Here is a 25,397-nt window from a genome sequence, read left to right as displayed (position 1 = left end):
TACAGCCTTGTCATTTTAAGTGGAGAGAGTTCTGGATACCCACAGGACCCAGGGTTTCAACCTCTAGCAATCTGAATGTACTGCTTATGTGACTGCAGGCAAGGAATGGGCCTCAGAGCGGGCAGAAGAGACAGAGAGGAAGGGAGGGAGAACGTCTGTCTCAAGAAAAGCATCTGACTACTACTACTACTGGTTACTAAATTTGGTAGAGATGCTCACTGTGAGTACAGAAATCCTGGGATGATACAGAAAGGCTTAGCAATGAAAACGGTCCGATCCCTATGCTCTCTGTAGCCTCCATGTGGCGTGCTGTCGTACCTTTCTTCCGACACACTTTGCACCTGGCATTCTCAGCAGACATGTCCCACTTAATGCAGGCATCAAGCATCCCAAGAAGCACGTGCATTCGAGAGAAGGTCTGAGCCTCTCGGATGGCTATCTTCCATTTTTCCAAGGCTGAAGCAACCTACAGAAAAAACAAAGTGGCCTGAGGACTGGAAACCTTGCCATGGTGTAATCACTGACAAATCTCTACAGAGATGAAAGCACAGAAGCAGGAGGGGGAAGAAGGCCTCATCAAGGTCACTCACCTTTCCCAGCATTCTTTAAACAAACAACAGCACAACCCCAGGAACAGGAGAAAGGTCCCAGGAGCTGCTAAGAGTGAAGCCTCCTGCCAGTACTGTGTGGCTGCCTCCATTTGCGGGAGGGAGGAGCATGGGGGCTATTCCATATGGAGAACACCCACTTTCATTTTCCCCACTAGCTCAGTCCTAGCTGCAGAGCCATGTAAAATTTTTGAGCTATGTGTATTGATTTAAGACGGAGACAAACAGTCAGGGCTGTGGTCTGTCTCCCATCTCTGGGCCTTTGCCAATGCTGGTTGGAATGGACGGCCTCCTCTTTCTCCAGATGCCTTTAAGGTCCAAGGGAAAAAGTGTGTCCTGTCCCTCCTCTTCAAAGTACCTACGGGAAGTGTCCACGAGGGCAGGAACAAGCCATACCCTTTGGCCTTGCCGTACCTTTCAGCCTACCTGCTCCCGCAGCCATGGCCAGCATTAGCACTTTCCTCTGCAAAATCTGAAGGATTATTTTTGCAGAGTTCAAACATTCTGCCCCTTCTCCCTGAGGCCAATAACCTCAGCTAGCTCTCCGCCCACACCACAATGCCTTAAGTAGCGTGGGTAGACCTTGTACATAAGCTCCCTAGGGGGAAGGACACTTCACTTGTGCACCCCCAGAGCTAACTCAGCACAATGCTGGGCACAATGGAGACACTTTCAATAAACACACCATATACCCTTATAGAAATGCTTCTTGGGAAAAGGAGAGGGTTCCTTAGATGCTGAAATACTTCTAGTAGAAAGAAAAAGTAGATGCCCATTCACAAACTGTAATGTGGGGAAGGGGTGAGAGGAGGTCCTCAGAACAAGGAGGGGAGATCTGCATGAACGAATTCTAAGCAAAGTAAGCAGAACTAGGAGCAAACAGAGACACATATGGAAAAGCAGAAGACAGATCTCTGGCACTGAAACTAGGCGTCACTGACCGACCCTGAGCAAAGACAGGTCTATTTTAAGTGGTCCTGTCCACCCCCTCATGGAAGACACACTAGAAGTCAATTATCCTGCTGGGCTTAAAATAGAGCTGTCAGTGGCTGGGGTGGGTCAGTGAGCTCTACCCCTGGATGCCAAGAGCCATGGGTGTGTACGCACGCATGTGCATGCATGAAGGCCTAGATAGATATACCCACTGAAAGAGACCAAGCTACACCTTCAAAAAAGCAGATACAAACTGAGCCATGCTACAACTCCACCTTTTTTGTGGGGCTGGCTCTGAAACGGACACCACACCTGTGTTACACACATACTGTCAATAGCCAGAAGCCCCCTGAAGTTCAGATTAACATCACACACATGCCCTCTCTGTGACAAGGTCTGCATTCCCACCCCACAGAACTCCAGGAGAGGGGGCACCAAGTGCCACTCCTGCAGGGCTCCTCCCCATAGGGCAACCCCAAAGTTGCCTCAGGAAAAGCCTGAGTCTATTTCCCTGAGACTCAGGACAGGGGGTGACTACAGATGGACCGCAGTGCCCTCCAGTGGATAAATGCTAGTACTGTAGAGCTTTCTTTTGGTCTGTCATATTGGGCAGCTTTGAATTTTCCCCACATTTGTGCTTAGAGTCATCCACTGCCACATGTCTCACTGGGGAAAAGGAAAAGGCAGTGCAAAGGCAGAGAAGGCACTGAACCCAAATCAGGAAGAGCTCGGTGACAATTCTACGTGAGCTGAGGCAAAGTTGCAACTCTGATTTGTCTCCTTTGATCTGTGATGCTGAGCCAGGAGGCCAGGACCTTAGCCTCACTAACAATGTGCAGAATGCTCCAGTTGGGAGGGAAAACAAGAAAGCCCCTTTCGTTTGCTTTAGGGAGTACCAGTGGGAGATGAACCATTTGTTCAAGATCATATCAAGTGAGGGGGTCAATGCTGGGATTCTGCAGGGTCTGGACTCTTCCTATGGTCCTCATTTTCCTAAATCAGGTTTGGTCAACCTGCATGTTAGCCTGAACCAGATTAAAATGTAACTAGCAAGTGCTTAACAAAATAAAAATGCAACAGAGACAATTACATTTTGAGGTTTTCTGAGTCAATACGCAGGGTTTGACATCAAGTGAACCAACCAGACAATGATATAAACCTATGGTCCTGCTCTCCAATTTATAATCAGCAAGGGAAAGAACTGATTCTCAGTTGGCATCTCCCCACCCCCTTCAGACACAATGTACCAACTACTCCTACCTTTCAACAGGAAGAGAATTTCCACTGACAACACACTCACGTCAACATGTGTAAAACCAGAAAGATACCAAGAGGGAAGACTTTGGCATTTGAACTTGACTGGGTCGGTGAAGCTGGCGTGCCATTACTGGAAATCTTAATACAATAAATTCATGTAAAGTTCAAGTTATTCCAGGTTTGAAAACAAATGAGTCAATGAGTCTCCTTCAAACATGGATGAAACAAGAGACACAGAGGAAGGACAGGAAGACAACATATGGAATCATACTTGCAGCTCAGCCCCTTGCTCCTTAACAACCTTCCAGCGCTATGAAAGCCCAAAATGAAGTCCAAGTTACTGCTGTGTTCTTCCCCCCAAGAGAATGTGGAGAATGGGAAAAAGTAAGCTGTCAGACCCACGAGCACAGGGAGATGGGGTAGGACTGTTCCAGAGAGTCCACCTGTACCCCAGGAGAAACCACAGGCCCTGGCTGCTGCCCAGGATTTAAAAAGCACATTTTTTGTAAATGGCCATCGGCTGCCAAGCAGAAGCCAACAGGGAGGAAAAAAAGAGGTGTCCAAGTTATTTTTGGTGGGGAACTGTGTAGGGAAGAGCAGGGATTTCAATGCAGAACACCATTGGAGGCATTTGGTGACAACATTTCTAGTTTTCCAAGAAAACAGTCCCACTAGTCTTGTTAATGTACTGTGTTATCTTGGCCCTGATGGCCAAGTCTGGGAGGAAAACACCCTCATCTTCCTCTGTGCCCCAAGCAGGCACCAAGTCCTATAAGACAAGAGAATTCTCCAGTGATTGTTCTGTCCTCACATACAAGAAAGAAAAGAGACCTGCTCCAGGAAAGTGCTCAGGGAGGACCAGGAGATCAAGGACTCAGGGCTTTACACAGCCAGGCAGGAGTTGGGCCAAGTCTCTTCTGTAAGACACTGGACTGAGAACAAAAGTCTAGGAACTCAGCATTGGCAGGAACTCCCTTTGAAAGCCCTGACAGTTTCTGAGGTTCTCCTAAAAAAAGATCCAACACATCCACCCGGGGCTGGGGGAAAAAGCTTTCACTCGATGAGGGTTAAAAATCTTCAGATGCAGAGACTAATTAACACAATAACATTTAGAAACAGCCCTCACAACTGAGGTGGATGGTAAACTGATTACTTCCACTATACAGCCCAAAAAACTGAGGCCCAAAAAATTCCAGGGAGACAAAAATTCTAGTCTTTAAAGGCCAGTCCTTTCCATGACACTGTTGCTTTTCAAAAGCAGAAGTGAGTCGGGCCCAATTGTGAAAGATGCAAAGGAGGCCAAAGTCTGAGCCCATCTGTGAAGAGGAGGGGCAACTGGTCCAGTGCCCAGCATACTGGTTGTTAATGAAGTATTAAACTACCAGAACATCATACAACTACTAAATGTAACGTGGCTCTGCCCATTTCTTCCTCTGCCTTTCTCAAAGGCCCTTCAGCATCTTTGTCAGAGATGCAGCCTACAGACAACTTGGTCAATTATTAGTACTGTGACCCAATCTCCACCATGGAGTCAATCACCTCCCCCACACATATGGCTCCCATACCTGTATGTCCAGCCCAAATCTCTAAGCTGCTGTTCCTTATTTCAACCTGCCTGCTGGAAAGCTCACACTGGATTTCCCATGGCACTCTCAAACTGGACCCCTCCTCTTCACGCCAAGCAGCTAGCTCCCTCTCAGCTGAGGGGACCTTCTCCACCCTGCTCCCTCGCTATCACTAAGTAGACATGTCCTGCTGTTTCCATTTAGAGGCTGTGAGAAGGCCAAAAGGCCTGGAGTGGAGGGGCTGGGAGAGTGATGAGCTTCCTGTCTGAATAATCAAGATTCTGCAACTTTGCAGTCCTCCTGTGCCTTCTAGTGACATCAAGTGGGAAATGGAAATAATTCAGGGTGCAAAGGAATTTGCCATTCTACATTCCATTTGACACTGCAATATCCCTATGCCTCTTTTGACATAAAATGGCATTTAAAATAAACTTGACAGCAATCAAGTTTTCATGCTGTGTGAAAGCAGGTGTGCTTGGCCCCACCCAGACGTCTTTCATGGAACACGTTGTGTGCCCCATTTGGGCAGCTGGGGCTGGAAGGCGGAGGATTGGGGGAGAAGTAGGAGGAAAGAACCGTGAGAAGGCATGATGGCAGAATGGCTAAGCTGAGAAAGAGGACAAGAAGGAACAATATGAGGGCGGGCACAAAGTGGGACACAGGGGCAGCCCTGGACCAGAGCATGATGGGAAACAAAATGTGAGGGCCTTAAAACCTCAATCCTAAAAACCAAACCCCAAAGCGCTCCTGTCCAGAGTCAAGGTGATAGCTCCCCAAGGGCTGATACCTTCGCTTCTTCCGCCATTTTCTTTTCTTCATCCACTTCTTCAGTCTTTGCTATGGAATCTTCTTGGGGCTTCCTTCTCTTTTGTTTCGGAGCCATGAAACCTTGAAGAAACTTCTTGATGACACTGGCTTGAAGGGAAATCACGCACTCCCCAAAATCCTTGAGACTCTCCAGGGAGAAAACCTGCAAAAAAGCACAGAAGACCAAGACCAATGAGCCAGAGAAGGCCAACATTGTGTTCAAGAAGCTCCCATGGAAGGTCAGCTCCTCAGGAAGGCTGTGCCTTCACACTGGAAACCTAAGAGTTATCTGACTACTCCTGATGTCATGTTCAATTGACCCACAATTTAGTCACAAAACAGAAATCCCCCAACTCAGATAAAATTCAGAAGGATTTAGATAAAGCAAATTCCTAAGCCTGTCTTGCTAATGGTGCCACACTTCTTCTAAAAGAGGAGTTTCCTACTTGGCAGTGCCCCAAGGGGAACAGCCAACTCCTACTTGTAACAACTTAGTTTCTGCCGGAATGGAAAGACTACAAGTGCCCAAAACATCGACTAGTCTATTCCTTCCACCTGCTCAAGTCTTATTTGTAGGTGGACAAACAACCCAGGTTTTCCACATGTATACCAGCTCCAGTTCCATGCAGCAAACCCCCATTTCTTCCTTGTCCATTTGGCAGTTGCCAGGGAGTGCTCTATGAGGACAGCTCAATGAAGCTTTCTCTGGGCAAGTTTGGGAATGGAAAGCCTAGTTCACAAACTCAAGTTTACAAATAATGAGTCTCTAGGATTCCATAGAGCTGTAAACTCTAGACCAATCACATCTGTCACTTCTGGCCTCTAGGGCAGTTACTTCAACTTCACCTCTGAATCAAATCAAAGTAATAGTTCACCAACAGCTTAAGTATGAAAATAATGCTCATTCTAACACAACTTCCCCAATGGCTGGCTATAGGAAAAGAGTAGACACATGCAGAATACCCCAACAAAACTATTAAATGGTAAGTTAAAAGCATGGTGACGCAGGCATAGAAGACATCAAAACAGAAAACTTGAAGCCACATAGAAATAGCTGAGAAAGGAAGCTTAATGAGCAGACACTCACAAAGGCCAGGCCTTTCAGACACCAGCTAGGAGAGGGGGATCCATGAACACATTCAGGGACATTTGTAACAAAAGGTTGGTCCCACATTGGTCTTTTCTTGCACGTCTACACACATGGATCATAAGGACTCTCACTGTCACCTTTGAAAAAGGTGAAAAAAAAGAAAAAGAAAAAATTCCAGCCAAATTTTTCAAAGCAGCGGCTGCCTTCGGAGGGGGACTAATTTCCCGCATGCTCTCACCCTAGCTTCAAACTCTGACGTCTCCTCAACATAACCGAGGCCCCCTTTTTGCAATCTAGTCGCCACCTCAATGAGGTCACTTCGGAGGAAGTTGAGGAGCTCCTGGTTGCCGTCACAGGATTTCAGGCCCAGGTTCTGTTTCCGGGCCAGATGGATAGAATGAGTGATGTCCTGGTATCTGGAAAAATGGAAGAAAAAAATGGCAAAAGCTGGAAAAATGGAAGGAAAAAAATGGCAAAAGCTGAGAGGATTAGAATAGCAAGTATCACCTGCCACAAACCTATGCTAGTATTCAGGTAAGAAATGGTCAAATATAGCTTTTCAATTATTCATATGTGAAACCCTTTCTGATAATGTTACATGCTGACTATTTGCCCCATTCCTGCTATGCCTGGATATATCTGTATTACAGGAGAAAATTTCTACTATGTATCCAGCTATAATATAATCTCTGGTCAGCAAAGTGATGTATTTAATCAGCTGGCTGCTAGAGCAGGGTAGTGGTACAGATTAGTCCTGTTGAAGGTCTTGAAATGTGACCTGAGGTAAGGGATGGAACAGCAGCTCTACCGTACTTTGGATCTGACCTTAGTTTAGCCATGAAAATAAACATGCATCCAGAAACTTGGGGAGAGGGCCCATCACAGGTTATATACACATATAATACATACAACATACATACACACATATACATAGATATATGGATATTAATGGAAAGCCTTCATTAACAAAGAAGTCTTAAGCTTCCATATCCCAAGAAGATGCTTGTGCTCTACAGAAAAAAGTTCCCGTGGTTAGATGAGAGTGGACCTAACAAAAAATGAGGGGCATCAATGCTCATTTTGTTGGCAGACCACAATTTCCTACAGCAAGAACAATTTCTGAATGAATGCCCTCTGTCAGGCCAACCTTGGTAAGTATGATGATGTTCTGAGTCTGGCATTCAATGACAAATGAGTGATTCTGAACACAGGGTTTAATATACAAATCCAAGACACTCTAAGAACAGCTATATAAGATCCATGCCAAGGAGCTATGTTAAATGCTGGAAAGATTTCCTGGCATCATGTTGGTGCATAAAGATGAAGACCCCAGCAGAAGGACGGCCCTCAGATGAGCCACCTGTCCTTACCTCTTCTGCAGTCTCTCCTTCAGCTGGCTTTCCCTTATTCCCTGAGGATGGAGGCAGTTCAGCAATTCGTCCAGTTCCTTTTGGCTATCACATAAAAACCTGCAGGACAGAAAAGACCTGAGTCCTGGAAAAGAAGAGGTACTGGAGAGAGAAGAGAACCACAAAGCCAGGACCAGCCACTGAGCTGTTGCCCATTAAGTCCAAGTCGAGGGTTACAGCTGACTCCATCCAGGTCTGACTCTCTAGGGACAATAGGAAAAGCCCATGCCCACACTCTCCTTCCTGGGCCACTGCTGCTTTAGCAATGTTTAGATGTGATGGCCTGGCTAAGCATTCCTTTCTCCCCAGAGCATGCTGCTTCCTTAGGCTATCCAGAAATTACAGTTCCCAGAATGGCTTGGATGACACTGCCATCAATTACTTCATTTTTCATTAAGAAAGGAACCAAGGAAAGGAGCAGTGTCCACCAGGGGCCATCACATTACCACAAGTTCTGTCCTTGCTTGGGCACAGTGCTCTCAACAGAGCCTTCTGCTACGCAGCCGGGGTGGGTGGTCACGCCTGCATTCTTCCCTAGGCTTGTTTTTTTACCTAAGAAAAACGTATACATGTTAGATCAAATAAAGTCAACCATCCTCACATGGCTCTTTTCTATAATGCAGAGTGCCAAGCCAAGCCATGCCTTCTTTCCCAAATAGAAACGTGCTCTAATACTGAAGAACATTTCTACACCCAGGCCCATGCACCAAGCGATAAAATGGAAAGAACATGGGATTTCTAAGGCAGAAAACTGCAGAGGGTCAGTCAGGGCGCAACTCAGCCCCTTCCTAATGTTTCCTCATCTGCAGCACAGGAACCATAATCCTTGTACCATCTGCCTGTCATGGAAAGTGCTTTGCCCACAGGAAAATCCTTGATGTAAGTGAGTAGAATCATAGCCAGATACCAAAGAGTTGTCCTGAACCAGGAGAGACTACAGAATACTTCTATTTGGACCAGTGTGGAACTGAAATTAGCTTTTGTTCATGTAGCCAAGGGCAAGAAAGGGATAGGGGTCTGAAATGGGGATGTCTGTAGGTAGGTATCCTGGAAACAGAGGAGTTGATTATTCTACACTGAACTTTGAAAAGAAGAAAAAAAAGGAAAAATAAACAAACTGTCCAGCTAATTCAGAACTCTGAGAATAAGAACTTCTCAGCTTCTTATTCAAGGGTTCAGGTGAGAGATGGTAAGAGGATGCAATCTGAGTTGTGTTATGGTACACAAAAATGAGCTCTAAAACAACCTTCTACTGTGTCACTGTTATAATATTCAGATCATGAAGAAAGAAAAACCTCTCACTCAACCAAAGCTGAACATTTCTGGTGAAGAAAAGTTTTAAACACTCTCCAAAGTCAGGGTTAAATCTTTAGAGAACTCTGGTAACAAAGCAGTTCACTTTTCCTTTCTAATACTCAAACAATTTGGGATCACTCTTTCATTTTCAAACATCCTCTCCTGGGCCACAAAAGTTCCGAAGCCTCATGATTCTGCCTCGACATTCTCACCTCTCAGAAAATGTGACTTATCTCTTCAGGGACTTTCACAATACTTAAAAGAAATTAGTTTTGCCTCCATATAACGTGACTTATTTCAACTTGTAAAACACCTTGATAACTCAGTATTTTGTAAAGTGATTATTCTAGTGTGCAAACACGCAGAGTTAGAACAAAATTCGTTTCCTAACTCGGTTCACTACTTCTCCCAATAACACGACTGAAAATCCTCTTACTCTTATAAGAATGGAAGGGGCCTTTAAGGCTAGCCAATCCAAATTTCCTTATTTTAGAGACAAAGGGCAACGACAGATTCCAAGAGGTTACATGATTTGCCCAATGTCACACAGATAACATGAGGCTGCAAGATAGAATAAAAAAAAAATCACATTAGGAGTCAGAAAAGCTAAGTTCAAGGACTAGTTCTGGTGAAAAAACTGTATGACCTTGAGTAAATCATCTCATAAGTCTGGTTTAATTATATCATCTAAAGACAAAGGAGAAAAAGGGAGGCAGAAACAGAGAGACCACATCCACTCTGACTCTTTGATCATACATGAAGATAGTATACTTTGGCTCTAGCCAGCCCATGGAATTGTCAGGAGAATCAAAAGACAAGATGCTGGAGAACCATGTGTCATTAACAACAACAGCATAATAAAGGCTCAGAGAACACTCACCAGATAGCAGGATTAAGACAAAGGAGGGAAAGGAGGCAATTCTATGAACGTAACAAGTTATGTTAGGAAGGGCCCTGGTCACTGCTTACCCTAACAGGAGTAAAGCCAAGAATCTGAGGTGCACACTTACTTCGGGGATTGCAATCCTCATCAGAACAGTCTGTCCGTTCTTTTCGAGGTGGAGTGAATCGGTAGTCTATGCTATCATGTACCCAGCCCTTCTCAATGAATAATCCAGGAACTTCATCTGAAAATAGCCAGTACCTGAAAATCAAGCACACCAGTATAAAGTAAAAAACTGAGGAAATATTTATAGTTGGTGTGAAAAGACTTGACAAAACAACAACAGAACATTCTTCCCCTCCTTACTAGTAAAGCACATGCTCCTTACTCAGAGCTCCAGAGAAATGCTCCTCAGGAGGGTGACAAAGGGAACCACTCATGAGCTCCTAGCACTTGGTTTCATCCTGTCTATTCCCCACCGCAGCCCCTTAGGGTTGGGCTACTTTCAAGATTACTGAAAATGAATTGTAAGGATCAGAATTTTTAAAAAAGACTCTCATTTCTAATCAAAGAGTCAAGGCCCCACACTTCTACTCAAACTCTCTTAAAAAGTAGGCTCATCTCAAAAAAAGAAATAAAATCCATTTCAGTACTCCTAACTACCATGAAGACTGTCATGCCAGCATACCTGTTATGGTTCCGGTCTGTGCCAATGGGAGTCCTTCGCATGACCAACTTGGCCTTGGCAATTCCCTCCTGGAAAGCCTTCTCAGCAGCCGCTTTGTGCTTCCGGATTCTCTCCTCCTCAGCTTCCCGCTCCAATTTTACTATTAAGAGATAAAAAGGGATTATCGAGCTTTTTTCAGATATATTTTGTTTGGAAATTAATCCTAATATGTAGTGAAAATAGTTTTACAACACTTTCAGAAACAAACTGATGATGAATTCCCTCACTCCAAAAATTTAACCAGAGTAAGTAAGGGCTATTCCTAAAAGAACATCCCAAATACATCAAAACTAAGGCTCTTCAGTCTTTGGGGACAGCAGGAAGCTCCCACACATCAGACTGAAGAAGCTACCATGTCAAACTGAACAGTCTCTCTCAATCCTGTGAAAATTTCATGAGCTTTCTTCACACCAGAAGCCAACTCAGTTCACTGGCCCTGAGCATCAGAATTTAGGTATGGCTGACACTTGTACAGGGTCAACATGTCTTGGGCAAGCTGGTTTAGTTGTTAGTATGGGGCAAGGCAAGCAAAAAGACAAACAACTGTTCTGAAAGTTAAAGTAATTAACAAATGATTGAGTCTAGCAAACTGAAAATTAAAACTGTCATTGCATTAGTTTATTCAGTTTGTTTTGCATGAGGAGAAATATGAAGAAATATCTGTTGATACCAGTAAATTAAAGACCAGACCACCTACTAATTTCTATAAAATAAAAAACAATCGCCTATTAATTTTAAATCTATTCTGTAACCTTTAAACTTTAACTTTAAAAATGTGGAAATGCAGTATATTGGTAACAGCAATACATTTAACCCTGGTTCAAAACCACATCTTAGTAAAAGAAGATAGTAGAGATCTGAAAAATTGAGTGGCCTCCAAAGTATGACTTGAAAATAACTGAAGACAAATCTCATCGTCTGTTAAAAAACAAAACAAACCCCATCAAGATCAATGTGGTAAGGGTCCTTCTGGAAGCATGAATTCTACACTGAACCAAAGTATACACCTAGAATCATTTGAGCAAAGCCAAGATGGGTGGGCAGCTAAAAAAAAAAATGACTCAACGTGAGGAGAGGTAGGTGGCACCAGCATCTTAGAGAAGACCATGCCAATGGGTCAGGAAAAAAGGACTAGATAAAGCATTCTGTTTTGCACCAGACAACTTGGATGTTAACTCTGTTCTTGGATTAACTTTCATGCACACCAGGTCCATGTCAGTTCTATGTCTTAGATTTTTCCCCATTTCATTATTTGCAAATTTTCAGATTAGAGTTTAGGAAAAATGTTCACAGTTCATTCACTTGTCCCTCCAAGGAAGTTAGGATGCTAAATTGGGGATACCTCTATTCTTTTAACACCAAGATTTCTCAAAGCAGAGAATTCTGACTTCACAGCAAAAACAAAAAGGGAAAGTTGGAGGGCGAAACTATTTCAATAGTTTAAGTAGAAAATGAAATACATAAAGCAACTGCAAAGTAAAAACTTAACCATATCCTTGCTGTTGTATGTTTCTCAATATCTGTTGCAACAGGACCATTCATTTTTCAAAGAAAACAAGCATTTTCAGAAACGACTGTTTTTCTCACCTTGGGTGCCTCTCTCTAGGAGTGACATATCAGCTCCCCTCAACTGCTTACTTAGTACAATAAACAGAAGTTACTATTTAATTTCAAAGACATAGCACTCGAATGATAGCCTCAAACAAGCAAATCACTAAACGTTTGTGACTTACTCTCCCCTACACAACATGGAAGGAGCTACCTATTCTTCTCTGACTCAGGCTATTTTATTTAAGAGCTTTGAAAATATGTGCAATATGTAAAATATTCCTTTTCATTAGAGTAGGATCTAGCTGTTTTGAAATTATTACTTATCCAATGCTATTCAAGTCGTGATAGGAAGCTGATTCAACATTTTAATAAATAAGAAAAGGAGGCCAAGGGTGTGGCACTCAGCACAGCCGTAGAACGAAGGCTCAAATGTTACCTCTCAGCTGGCGCTCCTGGATCTCCCGCTCCTTCTTGGCCTGGATGGCCAGCAGTCGCCTGCTCTTCACAGCACTGATCATGTCCTCTGCCTCCACTTCTACCGGGGGCTCCATCTTGGCTGTCTCTTTTTTTTTGTCCTGTTTGGCTAACCCATTCTCTTCCTTCCCATTCTCTTTGTTCTTGGCTTCCATCTCTTTCCGCTTCTGTTTCTCAGCACGTCTCTTGTCATTCTCCTCTTTCAGAACAGCGAGTCGCTCCTTCCACAGCTCTGCTGACATCTGCTGCTTGGCCTCCATGTGGTCTTGTACAGAGTAGGTCATGAGGATACGGTGGCAGAGGGCAGCGAGGATCTGTAGCTTTTCTTCAGATGTCAGCTCAAAGAACTCTGAAGTCTCGAGCTTCTCCAGAAACTCATCTTGGACCTCATTGTCCTCAAAGGGGGCTGTCTCTTTGTTTTCATCAGCTGTGTCCGAGCCCTCGCTCTCCTCGGGCACATCCGTTTTGCGCAAACAGAGACGAACAAGCTCAGAAACAGAGTGCAGTGTCAGAGGGATCTCAGAGAGCTTCATGCCCAGCTCCCCATAGTCCTCAGCAATCTCATCTTGTAGCAAGGTTTGGAGGAGGATGACCAGCACTCTGTTCAGGTACAAGAAGCCTCCCTTGTCAGCACTCAAGGCCTCCATAAGGGACACTGCAGTAATGGGGTACTGGGCATCGGGCAGAAGCAGCCCAGAGTAACAGCTCAAGAATTCAACAACCATAGCGACATCCCCAAAGAGGGTGTTGGGAAGTCCTTCAGGGGTATCCACGAGCCTGAAAGAGGGCAGACTCTTGCCTGTCAGCTCTTGGTCCTCATAACGCCTCTGCTTCTCCAGTCTCTCCAACATTTCTTTCTCTTTCCGTTCCTTGGCTTTCTCTTTCAGCTTCTCCTTCAATTCCTCTCGTTTCTTTTTCAAATACTCCTTGCGCTGCTCTTCAGACATCGAGGCCCATTTCTTCTTGTGCTCCAGAAGCTCATAGCGCTTTTGAACTAAGACACGGAGCTCTTCAGGAAGACGGGCACGATCTTCATTGGAAAGCAGACGCGCCGTTTTGGAGATGACGCAGGACAGGGCACTCTTCTTGTCCTCTCGGTCTTTGTTCTCCTTGTAGTAGGCAATGAGGTGGAGGGCAGCAGGAGGGAGGTGCTTGTGGGGCTTGTTGGAAGACCTGGGTGTGCCCCCAGAGCTCCGAGGAGTTCGAGTCATTTTCTGGGTACCCTTGGCCATGTCCAGTAGAGTCATCTGCTTCATTTTGGTTTTCGGTGTCTTCAAACCCTTTTTGGGGGATTTTGATTTTCCAGGAGATTTCTGTCCATTTAAAATACCTTTGCTCCTACCTTTTGTTTTCAAGGGTTTGTCCCCGTTCTTCCCTAACTTTTTGGAGATGGGGCCTTTTTTAGGAATGTGAAATGTGGTATTTAATTTGCCTGGAGACATCATCTTCATCATCTCCTCCAGCTGTTCCTCGGGGGACTTGGAATTCTTTGAGTTCTTTACTTTTAGGGGAGAGCCATTCAAGGATTTCTTTAGGTGAACATGGCACCATAATGTGGGATTCAGCACCTGGTTCATTGAAGAGCTCTCAGTTTTCAGCTTCTTAGAGGGTTTCCTATCAGGAGATGTAATATTTTTCCTCTTTGTAGAAGGATTAAGAGTCATGTACTGGAATTAAAGAAGAGAAATGAAATTAATTCAAAGAAAAGCAATGATGACTATCTAATGTTTCCTTTTCATTAACTATACAAGTGTGATCAAATTATTTCACTTCAGAGACAGCAAACCCCTGAAAAAGTAAAAGCACAAATGCCAATGTTCCAACAGTTTCCGCCAGTGATGGTTTTCACCCTGTTCAGTTAGCTAATAATAAGGACACCCCTTATCCTCTGCATGGGCTTTCCATATCTTATGCTGTAGGAAAGCAAGAGACTACTCTGACTATAGGTAAGCAAGAAAGACTACTCTGAGGATTACCAAGCTTTCAGTGCAACTGAATTGTCTACAAATATGTAGGAAACATTGCCTGGCACTGCAATTCACACATCATTCTCATGCATGTGAGGGCTTTGCCCTTCCTCTTCACACATGCTAGGGCTAGAGCTGGATTCTCAGCAGTTAATATATGACATTGATTCAAGTAGCAATCATCAATAATTACTAATAGTTGAAACAAGTGTCTGGCAGGCCACGAGATGCTAGAAAAAGCAAACACACATCTGTCAGACAGTTATCAGTGATATTCTTAAAAGAAGGGACAAAGAGGGGAGGGAGATATAAGTGGCACAACTATTGCTATCTACACCTCAAAGAAAGACATAGTATACATAACTGGGGAGATAACCAAAATTGCCTGGGTCATCCTACCCCAATCAATAAGGAATAAGTCTGGGAATGAGCCACCCCATAGGGCCATCTGTGTTAGATTTTTTTTCCTTCTTTTTTTTATTTATTTTCATTTTACATGCTAAATTCTGAATTTACATTCCAAATGTGTCTAAGCTGCTATCTTGGTGGCGAGAAGGGGGGAAAATCAGAAAATCCAGAAAATGCCATATTACCTCAACTAAGCCCATTTTTTTCAAGCCTCTACTACTTTAAATTCCTTACTGAATCCAAAGCAAGATAAAAATACCAAGCAGACCCATACCATTCTCTTAATTACTACTGAGCTATCCCACACAGATCGCTGGAACACCCGCACTATGCTTAACGGGGCCCCACCACGTGAAGCTATTAAATGATAAACAATTATATAAATGCCACATAGGTCAGATCAGTGGCATAACCAAGCCAGTCGTCAGTCTGAGGCAAAGTGTGACACCAGGAAAGCACTGGCCCTGGAGTCAGGTCAGGCCTCAGACACTTTCTGGGTAGGTGACCTTGGGCACTTAAGCCACCTGCCTCAGTAGTAATCCCCACCCCCACCCCTGGCCAGTTGTGAGGATCAAATGAGAGAATGTTCATTAAGTGCTTTGAAAACTTTAAAAGCGCTGTGTAAACGCATCAACACTAAAGGATGAAATGGAATATCATTTGCTTGAGAGACAGAGTGGTGTCAGAAAAAGACAAGGAAGTATGAGGGTGGCTCTTGGTTCACTGTGGGACTGTGGGAAAGGCATAGAACAAGGTGTGTGGAGTCAATAATCTCTACCTTTCATACTTTAAAATTCTGTGGTATAATTTCTTATATGCTCCCACAAAATATTTAAAAATTATCTCGGTGGTATTACCAAACATTAAAGATAATCTAAATTCTACACCCTTCCCTATACACATGCCAAAATGGAGGAAGATCATAGTACCACCAAAGTAGCCCAGTGACTTTCATCACCATGAAGCAAGGGACCTAGATTCTTATCTTGGCTCTTCCTGGGGATGGGGGGGATGGGGGATGGGGAGGGGTGTTCATTTTTCACCTTAGTTTATATAATCTTTATGTTCTTGAAATATTTCCATTCTAGTGTAAGAGATACAATCAGACTTTTAAACTACTATGTCACACTCTAGAGATTTCCAGTAACATTACTATATTTGACACACCTGAACACTGAAGAAAGTTAAGAATTACACTTTTAAAATTATACTTTAAGTCTTATCTGATAAAGAGAAGATTTTATACAACCAAAAAAAAAAAAAAGAAGAAACATCTGATGGATCAGGATCAACATGATGCCAAAATTTAGCTGGACATCACTAAATTTACTTGAATAATCCTATGGGGAACAGAAGTTAAATTGATAGCTTCAATTATGTGAAATTTAAAAGGTTTTTCACAAGCAGATTCATTTCCAAGAAAGAAGAAACCAATTCAAAATTTTTAAAAAAATTTTTAAATGACATTCCCCAACTGGTAAATGGTCAAAGGATATAAAAATGGGAAGATATTCACTGGAAGAAATCCAAACTCTTTATACTCCTGTTTGAACCAGCACTTTTATGGTAGGAAAGAACTGAAAACTAAAGGAACACCCATCACTTGGAGACTGGTTGAACAAATTATGAGACATGAATGTAATGAAATACTACTGGGCTCTAAGAAATGAAGAAGAGGGTGATTTCATGAAAACTTGCATGAAGTGGTGCAGTGTGAAGTAAGCAAAAGCAGAACAATTCCTATAACAACAACGTGAAGACAAGTATCTGGGAAAGTTTTAAGAGCTCTGATCAACACCATGACCAAGCATGATTCCAGAGGATTCATGTAAAACATGCTTCTCACCTTGGGGGGGAAGGAGAACTACTTTTAACATTAAAAAATCATAGTCTTTGGAATTACAACCACAAATTATCTCCATAACTATTTTTATCTGTCGTCCAAACAGTCTCTTCGAGTACAAGGAGCTTCCTGCGTTGTCCTAGACGATCTTCTTTGATAAAAAAAATGTCCTAGAGGCTGCGAAGCAACTCAACAGATGGAGGCTTGAGCCGGGAATGAGGAACACAACCCGGCCTCAGACACATACTGGCTACGTGACCCTCAAGGCAAGCTGTTTGACACGTCTACCTCAGTTTTCTCAACTGCAAAATGCAGGGTTGTTTTGTGGTTCAAACAAGAGACTTGTAAAGCACTTAGCACAACAATGCTTGTTTCCTTCCTTCTCATATTTGAATCTACCTTAAACACTACTTTGAAACATTCTTTCATACGTTTGTTAATCATGTACTTGCTTTCTGGAGAACTGTTTACATAACCAAACCCCCTGACTGCACTTACAGTGGGAAATCACGGGCTTCTAATCAAATATTATTTGTTAATTGTTTATATTCTAGAAACAAAGGGTTTTTTCTCCAGTTGCTGCTTCCTTTCTTCTCCTAGATATATTAATTTTGTTTGCATTTCATACAATCAAAATTAACTACTTCATCTCTTATAAATCTCTTTTTATTTTTATCTTTTATTTGGTGAAGAATTCATCTTGAACTTTTAGTTGTGAAAAATATGGCCTGGATCAATTTTATTCTTTAATGATATGACCTTTAATAATCACATCATATACTCATTTTACATTTATTATAAAACACGGTATAAGACAGGGTTCTTAACCTGGGATCCATGCATAGATTTGAGGGGTCTGCTAATTTGCATAGGAAAATTACATCCTCATCCCTTTTTGGTAATTCTATGTATTTTATTTCATACACTGAAAAACATTCTGAGAAAGGGTCTGAGACACAAAAAAATGTTAAGAGTCCCTGGGATGAGGAGTTGAGCTAACCTAATTTCTGCCAGTCTCTCAGATTTTCTACAGTTCTTAGCAAATAAAGTAATCTTTAATAAATAAAGCAAATAAAGTAATCTTCCAGGTTACTGAGTTACATAATTGCTGATCAATTTTTTAATCTAGTACCAAATGGTTTTGATAATTCCTGCTTTATAATACAGTTTGAGGCCTGGCAACACTATTCCCCCTTTTTCTGTACTTTTTCATTATTTCTACAGAAATTCAAAATCTTTCCCTGAAATTAATTTTCTAATTTCACTTAGCTCTCAGCATAGGTTCTGGCACATAGTAGGCACTTAATAAATGCTCATTCCCTTCCTCTAAACTCTTCCAAAAAAAGGTTACAAGAAGACACTTCTGTCTGCTCCTATGTAGGCGCGAGACATTCACAGGTATAGAACTTTTGGTTTTCAGACTTTTCTGTTATGTTCATTGGGGTTTTACTCAAGAATTTTTCAAAAATATTCTGTCATATGGGAAGGCTTCTGGGGAAGAGGGAAGGCTTCAGAGAGAAATGGGATGATATGAAACCAAAGATATCAATGGCAATAAAAAGAATTCAAGAGGAATTTTTTTTTTTTTTTGCAAAACCAAGCTTGCAATAAAGATCTTTCTCCAGCAAAGTTTCAGCATATTTGGAGACGTAATTCATAATGTGAGACTACACTTCAAGGTTTTCCACTAATCTGCCCTCCCTTTGATTACTGACAAGACCAGAGCGCATGGGCTGAGTTATAAAGAGTGCTTTCCACAAAATCAGCCCTGGTAGTTAAAATCAACTTGATAATTCAAGGTAGCAGATAATTCAGCAATTAGGAACAAGTGAGCCAAATAACACTGGTCTTCTGATGGGTGATCTTCCTTATATTTAATGAAGGATGGGCCTGACCCTACAGAAACTCATTATACTTCACACAAAATAGTGAAATCTCACTCAAAATCCCCCAGGCAGGGTGAGAGCTGCAAAGCTTTGTTTTCTTCATTCTGCCTACCGCGTCACTCCTCCTTGAACTGCATGTCATGATGCTGCACTTCACAAAAAGTTTCCTACTTTTTAAAAAAGTCACAAGTTGACTACTTAATTTACCTCTAAGTAACATTAATAATATTTCCTTTACATTTGCACAGTATTAACTTTATAAGAGGCTTGTGAACCAAATAAGTAAATAATATCCTGATTTCATATGGGGACCTGAGGCTCAAGTGTCTTGTCCCCTACACTATTAATATCAGAATACAAAGAAGACTGAATTTATGAGCAACCTAGGACAAAACATTATTTACCATTATTAGAAAGCTAAGTGTAGAACTTAGTTTTAACTCAGACTAATCTCAAGTTTTCTACATCCCTTCTCATATTAGGGCAGAGCACATTTCTAACACTTAAGTTAGCCAACAAGGAAGAAACTAGATGTCTTGTGAGGTTCAAGCTAGATGGGATAACCACTTGCCAGAGATACTGTAGGATTTCTGAACTATGTGAAGACTAGAATCAGGGATGGGGAACCTTTGTTCTGTGAAGTTTAGATTCAGTGAAAGGGACTGACGTGAGGACCCTAAAGTCCACATGTGGCCTTTGTGCAGGTTCCCCACCCCTGGCTAATGATCGTATGTCTCTTCTAATATTAAGATTCTATGAAGACACAATATACAGAAAATATTCAACAATCTCTACCTCCCCCATATTTGGAGAAATCATTAAAAATGTTTTAAAGATAGGATTATTAGTCAAAAACCATGACTGCTGAGTATAGTATAGTGGTTTTCTACTGTTTACAAATGAAGCTCCCATATATTTACAACTACAATTAAAAATATAATCAACCAGTAAATATTTGTGATCAAAGTTTTCAAGGGAACTTCATTTTAAAAAACTCCAACAACTCCAAACTAGACAGTTGAAAAAAGATACTGTTGCCAAATCAAGAAATCTTTAATATAAAAAAGAAAGTCTCATAAATGTAGCTGAGAAATATCTGCCTGGACTGATACATTTCAAGTCCAATAGCTATAAAGATTGGAGCAACATATCCCCAAGAGTAAAATCTAGACAAAGTGAGTGGATGTTTTCTTGAAAATGCTTGAAGAAGAGAGTAGGAGGTCTGGTCACTGTTATCCCCTTGGCCCTCAAATGCGATTTTTTTCCTGGTGAGCTTGGTTTTTTCTACAACCAGTTAAAGACAAAGCGCTTAAAACTCAATTAGCATATCATGTATCTGCTCTATCTCTAGAAGATCATAATAGTGTTGCTCCTATTAGCATCAAGAAATTAACTGTTTATCAGCTAGGTTACGTTTGTGATGGAAAAAGTATTGTGCTGTAAGAAATGACAAGGGGAGGACGACTTCAGAGAAGCCTGGAAAGACTTCTATGAACTGATGCTGAGTGAAAGGAGCAGAAGAACCAGGAGAACTTTGTGCACAGCAACAACCATAGCGTGCAAGGAATTTTTCTGGTAGACTTAGTACTTCATTGAAATGTGTGGACTTAGAAAAAATTTCCAATGGACTGTGGAGGCAAAACACCTTCCATATCCAGAGAAAGAATTGTGGAACTGGATCACAGACAGAAACAGACCATTTTCTTTTGTATTATGTCATGTTTTGTTTTACGGTTTCCCCCATTCATTTTAATTCTTCTATGCTACATATATTTAATAGGAATGCACGTGTAGAACCTACATAAGATTGTATTACGTCCCAGGGAGGGAGTTGTAAGGGAGGGGGAAAGAATAGAGAGGGAGCAGAAAAAAAATCTAAGATGCATAGAAGTGATTGTTGGACACTGAAAACAAAGTAATTCAATTTTAAAAAGATATAAATTTTAAAAAAAATTCCATTGTTTTGGAAAACATGGCAAAATCTATGTAAACCAATGCAAAGTGAACACCAGAAGAATATTGTAGAAAATAACATCAATAATGTAATGATAACCAACTAGCTGTGAAAGACTTAGTTAAGTGATCCACCACCAACTCCAAGGCTCATGATGTAGCATGCTATAAACTTCCAGTCAGAGAACTGATGGAGTCGAAGGGCGGAATGAAGTATATTTTTTTCTTTAAAAAAAAAAAAAATTGGGGGGGAGCCCATAGGGGAAACACACATCTAATTCGGAAATGTGTTCCATGACTATGCTAGTATAATAGGTATCCTATTCATATTTCTTGCTGTCTTAAAGAGTGGAGGACCATGTGAGAGTGAGGGACAGTAGTGAGAGAGACTAGAGCAGAAAATAAAATCTGAATTACAAAAACAAAATGCTGAAACAAAGGATATGAGCAAGTAGTTCAAGAGAAGCAAAGAAAGCTACTAACAAACAATACGGGGGAAAAAATGTCCTGAACCACTAATATTAAGAGAAAAGCAAACAATCACACAAAAAGCTAAGGGATCAGAGAGAGACTACTCCTCCCAATTTAGTTAAAAACACAATCCTTACTTACTAAGAACTAAATTCTGAATCAACAGATCTTAGCACTAAAGGAATTTTTAAAAATAACAGTAAAGGACAGAATTAGTGGGTAAAACAAAGCTCATCACCTATTAGGAAGCAATGTGGAAAATAGATGAATCCTCTGGAAGGCCTGGAACGTGAACCGTAGGGACACAGCATTTAAAGCACATTATCCATTTCTCCCTCTCTGAAGTTCTCTGCTACTAATGGCACCATGATTCCGTGAATCATCCAAACTCAAAATCTAGTTCCTTCTTTTCCTTCCCACTGTCACTAGTTAATCTAAGTTCTATAGATTCAACAAAAGTCTTAGATCAGTGCCTGTCCTCTCTACTCTGTGACCTAAACCATTCACCACTTCAAGCTTGAATGACTATGCAACCAGCTTCTCAGAGCTCCTGCCTCTAGTCTTTTTAGATTCCTTCTAATCCATCCTGTAAAACTATTGCCAAATCAATCTAAGAGCAAGAACCTTCACTGGGCTCAAACAGCCCAAAGGATAATAAAAACTAGTCCTGTCCTTGACTCCCTCCCCTCCCCCCAAATACTTAGCCTAAGAAACTCCAGTCACAAAACATGTGCCAAAATAATGAGTCCACTGGAGTCAGGCAAATATTTCACTGTGCTGAACCACACTGTTACATATTCCCTCCATGCTTTTATACATGCTAACCCCCTTCCCTGGAATAACTCTTTCAATATTTTTTTCTTCAAGGTTTATATCAGTTCACACTATAGTATCTAGCACTAAAATAGGGGCTTTAAAGTTAGCAAAGAGCTTCTCTCCTAATTTTTAAGAGATTGTATTATCTTTGATACTCAGATCATGTAACAATTTTGAACTTATTATGGAACATGGCATAAGACTATAAGTCTAAGTTTAATTTCTGCCAGCTTGCTTTCCAGTTTTTCCAGCAGTAGTGGAAGGAGACAAATTAGAAACATGAAAATATGAATGGAATGAGGATGCCAAATGAAGATGAGGGGAAGGCACAATGACAACTCCAGCTCTGCTTTCATTTTCTCCAAGAAAACTGATCTTTTAACTAGGAAAGAATAAAATGGTTAACAGGAAATTGAAATTCAAAATGTTATGACCTCAATATTAAAAACAAAAACAGAAAAGAATCAACTTATATATGTCTGACAGCTACAGACAGGAGAATTCTTAACCAAACAAACAATAAAGGAAATTACAAAAGACAAAATAATTCATTTTGACTGCAGGAGATTGAAAAGTTTTGACACAACTAATATTAGTTGGACAAACAATTAGGAAAACAAGGAAGATAGTTTTCTGGGAGGTAAAAAATTCCTTATAGTAAATTTAATGGATAAGATTTTGGCATACATGATATATAGACATCTGACAGAAATAAGACAAAACCCATTTCCAGATAGATAAGTGGCAAAGGATATGAACCATTCTCAGGAGAACTCCAAAACTATAAACAACCATGAAAGAATGTTTCAGATCTCTAATAAGAAAACTAAACATCAAAACCTGTTACAAGGGTGGCTGGCTTACTGAGAGAGGAAAGGATAAACAGGAAAAATACAGGTGAAGAAAGTACAGATACCAAAACAAATTTTAGGAAAAAATAAATTAGAAAAGTGCTTTACCTAGATCTCATCTGAGCTGCACAACAAACCCACTGGGATGAAATAATGTCAATGTTATTGTTTTAGAGATTAAAAAAAACTAAGTTACCAATAGTGAAATGCCATGTCCATGGTTACAGTGATAAAGTATAATCAGAGGTGGGACCTGGTGAGAATTCAAGCACTCAATCCACTAGGCGAGGCAGTATACCAAAGAATGAGCCAGTAGAGGCAACAATCACCTCTATCCTGGGAAGCTTAAGGAAAAAACAAGAGCTTATTCTCCTCTGTACAAATTTAAGGAAAATGAGCCACTAATCTTCAACAATAATTTACCATAAAAGGCAGCTAACATGGTGCAGTAGATAGTATACCAGGCCTGGAGTCAGGAAGATTCTTCTTCCTGAATTTAAATCAGACCGTGGACAGTTATCAATTGTGTGAACCTGGGCAAGTTACTTAACCCTGTTTGCCTCAGTTTCCTCATCTGTAAAATGAGCTGGAGAAGGAAATGGCAAACCACTCCGGTATCTTTGCCAAGAAAACCCCAACAGAGTCACAAAGAGTCAGACACAACTGAAACGACTGAACAACAATGACAAAATTTAAGGATCGGAGGACTTGAAATATGATATTCCAGAGGGCAAAGGAGCTAGGATTACAACCAAGAATCACCTACCCAGCAAAACTGAGTATAATCTTTCGGGGGGGAAATGGACATTTAATGAAATAGCAGAATTCCAAGCATTCCTCATGAAAAGACCAGAGCTGAATAGAAAAGCTGCCATTCAAACACAAGACTCAAGAGAAGCATAAAGGTAAACATGGAAGAATAATCCTAAGGGACTCAAAGTGAAATTGTTTACATTCTGTGACTCCTAAGAATGTTATCATTATCTGAGAAGTTAGAAGGAGTCTCCACAGACAGGGGGCAGGCATGTGAGTCAATTGTTGGGATGATCTCCAAAACAAGAACAGAGGGGTGAAGCAGAGGGATGTACTGGGAGAAGGCGAAAGGAAGAGGTAGACTGGAGAAAATGTTTTCACAGAGAAGAGGAGCACAAGAAGAACTTTTCTAATGGAAAAGAAAATGGGAGTGGAACTGGGGGCAGGCAATGCTTAAACCAATCTATCTTACCCAACAGGATAATAAGAGGAGAAGGGAATAAGATTAAAGGGGTTAAGGTTAACACATTGGTTAAGGGCAGGCGTGGTCTGGAAGCAAAGGAGGAGGGACAAGATAAAAAGAGAGAGAAGGATAAACAGAAGAAAATAAGATGGAGGGAAAAGCACAGTAAATGACCATATCTGTGAATGTGTTGAGCTAACTCATAAAATGGGAACAGAATGGATTAGAAATCAGAATCCCACAGTGTGTACAAGTGTGTACAAGAGACAAACTTCAAACAGAAAGACATACACAGACTTAGAATAAAGGACTGGAGCGGAATCTACCATGTTTCAGCTGAAGTAAATAAAAAAGCAGAAGTAAGCAATCATTACATATTTTATATATATAATGAGAAATAGAGCTTTATCCCTATATACATGGAACTGAGTCAAGTTTATAAAAAGAAGAGCCAGTACTAATGATAAGTGATAAAAGGTGAGGAATAGGCAGTTTTCAGAAGAAATAAAAGCTATCTACCTCTAGTCATGTGGGGGGAGGGGGAGGGGGAAATGCTCTAAATCATCACTGATTAAAGAAAGGAAAATTAAAACAACTCTGAAATACCACTTCATACTTATAAGAAACAACAAATGCTTAGAGGAGATGAGGGAAAATAGGGACACTAATGAACTGTTAGTGAGGTAGCGAAGTGGTCCAACAATTCAGGAAAACAATCTAGAACTATGCCCAAAAGGCTATAAAATTGTTCATATCTTTTGACCCAGCAATATCACCACTAGGTCTGTACCTCAAAGAAATCAAAGAAAAAGGAAGGGATCTTATCTGTACAAAAATATTTATAGTAGCTCTTTCTGTGTGGCAAAGAACTGGGATGCTCATCAATCAGAGAATGGCTGAATAAGCTATTGATACAGATTGTGATAGAGTACTCAGTGCGATGATAAATGAGGAACAGAATGCTTTCAGAAAGACTGGGAAGGCTTACATGAACTGAGGGTTCCAAGTGCAGTGAGGCACTGTGCAAAGTAACATCAATGTTGAGCAACTGTGAAAAACTTGGCTACTCTGATCAATACAACGATATAAAATAATTCGAGAGCACTCATGATGAGAAAATACTGTCTACCTCCAGAGAGAGAACTGATGAACTCTGAATACACACTCAAACATAATTTTCTCGATTTATTTTTGGTGTGTAATGTCTAACATGAAAATGTTTTCCATGATTTCACATATAAAACTGATATTATATGTTTGACTTCTCAAGGGGTGGGGGAGGGAGAAACTCTGGAACTCAAAATTTTTTAAAATATTAAAAACAAATTGAAGAAAAAAATAAGCCTCCTCTGCCTTGACAAATTAATACAGCTGATAAATCTCTCA

General features: G+C 41.2%; 1 protein-coding gene across 2 annotated transcripts in view; it reads right to left on the bottom strand.

Moving 5' to 3' along the window:
- BAZ1B (bromodomain adjacent to zinc finger domain 1B) overlaps nucleotides 1-25,397 on the bottom strand; it is a 63,288-nt gene that overhangs the window by 7,699 nt on the left and 30,192 nt on the right. For both annotated transcript variants that reach the window (XM_072640223.1, XM_072640222.1), the window contains exons 7-14: nucleotides 12,563-14,267; nucleotides 10,537-10,675; nucleotides 9,976-10,109; nucleotides 8,116-8,221; nucleotides 7,631-7,729; nucleotides 6,499-6,676; nucleotides 5,151-5,333; nucleotides 319-466 (exon numbers count right to left, since the gene is read on the bottom strand). In XM_072640223.1, coding sequence (XP_072496324.1) covers nucleotides 319-466; nucleotides 5,151-5,333; nucleotides 6,499-6,676; nucleotides 7,631-7,729; nucleotides 8,116-8,221; nucleotides 9,976-10,109; nucleotides 10,537-10,675; nucleotides 12,563-14,267 — 2,692 coding nt within the window. The remainder of the gene's footprint in view (nucleotides 1-318; nucleotides 467-5,150; nucleotides 5,334-6,498; nucleotides 6,677-7,630; nucleotides 7,730-8,115; nucleotides 8,222-9,975; nucleotides 10,110-10,536; nucleotides 10,676-12,562; nucleotides 14,268-25,397) is intronic.

The sequence above is a fragment of the Notamacropus eugenii genome, chromosome 2 (genome assembly GCF_028372415.1).
Source record: "Notamacropus eugenii isolate mMacEug1 chromosome 2, mMacEug1.pri_v2, whole genome shotgun sequence".
Classification (NCBI taxonomy): domain Eukaryota; kingdom Metazoa; phylum Chordata; class Mammalia; order Diprotodontia; family Macropodidae; genus Notamacropus; species Notamacropus eugenii.
This window is presented reverse-complemented; position numbering and strand designations above follow the sequence as displayed.